The following is a 4,853-nucleotide window of genomic DNA, read 5'->3' on the forward strand; positions in this document are numbered from 1 at the left end:
TCAATGTGGATCTACATAGCTATATTTTTGGATCTTCAGTAGTTCCAAAACTTTTTAGAACCCTCATGTACATAATACTTTTTATACCGTGGCCTCGCCAAATATTTGATTTTTTCCACCCTTCATATGTCGGGTCTACTTTGGACAAAGTTTTCCTTTAAACTGAGTTAGAAAAATTTTCTTCAACCTAGTCTATACAAGTGACATATGTCCATTTTTTTAATAGCATGTGAGAAACACATAAGTTTTTACTATAATTTATTTCAACTTTGTCCTTAAGACGTATCTTCAACACGCTATTGGTTTGAATGCAATTATGCAAACCATTCATAAACTTGACTTTTAAAAAAGTAAGTACACTATGATTTAATATGACCAATTTAGTTAAACAGATCATGTTTGAATATACATATATTACGTAGGTTGGGACTCTCACACAATTAAACACACAAACATAGAGAGATTACATGTATCTATGTGCTTATTTATTTACGTAGATTCGAACCTCCCAAGTAAAATATTATGCTTTCGCTTAGCGGATATAAGATTATATAAGTAAACCCTAACTTGGCTCATTTTAAAAAATGGGTTAGACTTGTCAACCCTAATCCGTTAATTTTATGTTGGCTTTTTCAATCCTATATTGATCAGCTCTAACTCTACTAATTTAATTAAACAATACAAACCTTCTACACTTAAATCTATTAATTTTGTATAAAACTTATATTGAATTCATTGATCGTGTCAACAATTTACTTATCCAAAAAGACAAAGATATTTAAAGAGTAGAAGACCTGGGTATTTCAAAAAAGCAATCAAGAGGAACTTAAAAAGCGAGAAGACAGCTAGCTATGCATGGATTGATGAATCCTTGCCTTGTCTTACCTCACAACCGCGTAAAAACATATTCTGAAACCAAATCAATCAAGAACACTAGCGAAGACGTCAATTCTCCATTAGCTGTCTTTGTGCCCACAAATGCAAGCCAAGTCAACCCAAATCTCTCTTTCCTCAAGCATGAATTTTCCCAACCACTTCAACCCCACCCGGTGACCATCAATTGGCTTCTCCCACACACCTTCACATCCACACCTTCTCCCCCACACTTATATATATATATACCCCTAATCATTTCCATGCACTTCACCCATCTCTTTAAAAACTTGACTCCTCTAATCCACCATCCCACATCGCCCAAAAAAAAATTAAGCATGAGCACTGCTCCTACTTTTGTTGCAACCAAGAACATGGCTTTAGCTCTTCTTCTATTCGGCTTCTTTCTGGCAGCATCGGCTGGCAAATTCTACGATGAGTTTGACATCACATGGGGTGATGGGCGTGCAAAAATACTCAACAACGGCCAGCTTCTCACGTTGTCTCTCGACAAGACCTCCGGCTCCGGTTTCAAGTCGAAGAAGGAGTACTTGTTTGGGAAGATTGATATGCAGCTAAAGCTTGTGCCCGGCAACTCCGCCGGAACCGTCACTGCTTACTATGTAAGAGTCAATTGTTCTTCATCTCTGTCGTCTCTTTTTCCTTGTTTTCATGTTGTTACTTGTGCGTTATATATATAATATATATTATATATAAATATAACACCTATTTGTTTATGCATGTTGCAGCTGTCATCGCTAGGGTCAGCTCATGACGAAATCGACTTTGAATTTCTTGGTAACCTTAGTGGAGACCCTTATATTCTGCACACAAACGTATTCACAGAGGGGAAAGGCAATAGGGAGCAACAGTTTTATCTTTGGTTCGACCCCACCAAGGACTTCCACACCTACTCCGTCCTATGGAATTCTCGAAGCATCATGTAACTCTCCCTCCATCTCTCTTAAAATATAAGCCAAGTTACTAAAATAAGTATTAATTTAAAATAGTTTTACGGTAACTCCTAATCTTGTTTCCATCAATTTTCTATTAGCTTATTCTTTTACGATAAGCGATTATTTAATATATTTGGTATTAATTAGAGCAGGAAAATTGTAAGGTAATAGGAAGAAAATTTGGTTTTCAAGTGATCATGGGTCACCATCCCATCACATAAGTCGCTATTTACTAAAACAAAATATCACATGACATGGTGATACATCACTTAAAAACCAAATTTTTGAGAAAAAGAATTGGAAAACCTAACATTTCTCTTACAACATATATGTCTAAAAATTTTAGGACAATTGATGATTTAACCATATCTCCATCACTCACTCTTTCCTAGGTGATAAGAGCTTGTTTAAGTGTGCGTTTAACATTCAAAAAATCTATTTGAAGGAAAAAAATACTCGATTGGTAAAACAAATTGAAAGCGTTTTTAAGGGTTCACAAAGCTTTAAAATAATCAAAACAAAAACTTAAAAATGAAGTTTTTGCCAAAAAAATTTTTTTAAATTTAAAAGCTCTATTTCTCAAACACAATCTCAAGTATGTTCAAACATGCTTTAAATTTAAATATAGTATTCGAGTAGAGATTTTGAATTTAAATCTCTTGTGTCCATTATTAACCTTTTATTTCAGTTAAATATTTTACTTGTTGACCTTATCTATAAAGAATGAGTATGGACACCAACACATGAAAAAGTGATGAAAAAGAGAGTATAAGAATATTAATTAAATAATTAAATTTTTAAGACAAATGATCATTTTTCTCTAACATCTGTCATGTTTCTTTTATAGTTTCTCTGTGGATGGTACTCCCATCAGAGAATTCAAGAATTTGGAATCAAAGGGGGTCTCCTTCCCCAAGAACCAAGCCATGTGGCTATACTCCAGCCTCTGGAACGCCGACGATTGGGCGACACGCGGCGGCCTTGTGAAGACCGATTGGAGCCAGGCCCCGTTCACCGCCTCTTACACAAACTTCAATGCCCAAGCCTGCGTTTGGTCCTCAGGCTCCTCCTCTTGTACATCTAATTCCTCCGGCAACTCCTGGCTGACGGAATCCCTCGACACGACCGGGGCAGAAAGAATAAAGTGGGTACAAAAGAATTACATGATTTACAACTATTGCTCCGATACCAAGCGCTTCCCGCAGGGACTCCCGCCGGAATGTTCACATGCTTGAATTTAATGTAACCCCCACTTTCTTCTCGACGTTACATACATAGTTTGTCTTGTATAAGTGAAAAATAGGGGCCTTTTGTAATATGTCGGTTTGGCTCAAAGGGAGAGAAAGTGGGGATTTCTGTAATATGTCATAGTTTGTCTGGACATGTCGGTTGGCTTAAAGGGAGAGAAAGTGGGGGTTTCTGTTTAGCATTCAATTTGGTTGTCTTTATGCACAAATAAATGCAATACGTTGGTGATTAAAAAAAAAAAAAAAATTAAAAAAAAATGCAATATGTTGGAAAGAAACTATATATATATATATATATATATATATATATATAAAATTTTATGAACTTTCAAGCGTTTGAAAGAAATTTTAAAATTTTAAAATTCTCGCATTTAAAAGTATCAAACTTACAATTTATTTCGATTTTTAAAATACTATGTGGATGAATTGACTACACTCATCTAGGCAACATCTAGTGCCACTTTTGATGAGTAATCATATTTTATTTGATGTTGTAGACTTGAGTGCACAATTACATTTGCTGACTTTAGGTGCACTAAACTTACGTAAACTTGTGGTTAATGTAATACTATTATGACTTAGAGCTCGTCAATCCAAAGGACCATCGGCTATTTCTAGTCCATGCCGCCAATAATGGCTTCTAACTTTAGCCCCCTCACACAAGCTAGATTCAACAATGAAGCACTTGCCGAAGTTATTGATCAGATGGTCTAGTGCTTGTCAATTACCAAAACCATAAGGGAGTTAATGGAGCTATCATTATCCGTTGAATATTTTGTTTTTGTTGTGATGTTACAAACATACTTTTATTTTTTAACTAATGGTCATATTATTTTTTATGGTTTTTAATCTTTAAACCTTTATTACTATTTGTTAGAGACATTCATGAGCTTTATATTTTTTACCGTTATATTTTATGACTTGAAATTCAAGCATCTGCATGACTTTTAATGGAAAAGAAATATCATCTTTAACATTCCTTTTCCGTTATATTTTTTACCGTTATATTTTATGACTTGAAATTCAAGCATCTTCATGACTTTTAATAGAAAAGAAATATCATCTTTAACATTCCTTTTTCCATTTGTATCCGTTGGTTATTTAGAATTTCATGGGTTTAAATTCTTTAATTGTTTTGACCGTTAGTCTTTAAATATGATTTATGGCTTTAGCTCATTAACAAAAGTTTTACAGTTATCAATCGTTTGGTCATAGAATATTTTTAATGCTTCTAAGTTCTAACCGTTGGTGACCTTTCTTATATATATATACTAATACATTGAAGGTAAGTAAGGGATATGAGAGATAGAAGAAAAAATTCAATTATTTTCTATCTAAAGCTAAGGCCGTATAGTGTGTTGCAAAACACTTGTTTCATAGCATAAAGCCCTATGCTATATTATTGGTTTTTTCTACAAATAATATTCTGAAGACTCTCACCAACTTTGATAATTGGCTCTTTTCTATCTAAGGCTAAGGCCGTATAGTGTGTTGCAAAACACTTGTTTCATGGCATAAAGCCTATGCTATATTATTGGTTTTTTTCTACAAATAATATTCTGAAGTCCTTTACCAACTTTGATAATTGGGTCGTTCTATTACTCTTCGTTATTTGGAAGTACGTAATTAACGAAGGTAGGCGCTATAATCTAATCCTGGGAGGTTGCGTGTCAAAAGATCCAATCGCACCGAGTTATACACTCTAGGAGACACGAATCAACTTTTAAGGACAACACTCTTGCTTGATTCTATAACATATTGTGAGATCTTTCTATAC

At 34.3% G+C, this 4,853-nt stretch overlaps 1 protein-coding gene across 1 annotated transcript; it reads left to right on the forward strand.

Annotated features, from left to right (window-relative positions):
* The first annotated feature begins 1,127 nt into the window (after positions 1-1,127).
* Positions 1,128-3,302, forward strand: LOC132190231 (putative xyloglucan endotransglucosylase/hydrolase protein 23). Its single transcript, XM_059605152.2, has 3 exons — positions 1,128-1,496; positions 1,623-1,816; positions 2,677-3,302. The coding sequence occupies exons 1-3, from the start codon at positions 1,137-1,139 to the stop codon at positions 3,062-3,064; spliced, it is 942 nt and encodes a 313-aa protein (XP_059461135.2). The 5' UTR covers positions 1,128-1,136; the 3' UTR covers positions 3,065-3,302.
* The last annotated feature ends 1,551 nt before the right edge of the window (positions 3,303-4,853 follow it).

Source organism: Corylus avellana, chromosome 9, assembly GCF_965113065.1.
Source record: "Corylus avellana chromosome 9, dhCorAvel1.hap1.2, whole genome shotgun sequence".
NCBI classification, from domain to species: domain Eukaryota; kingdom Viridiplantae; phylum Streptophyta; class Magnoliopsida; order Fagales; family Betulaceae; genus Corylus; species Corylus avellana.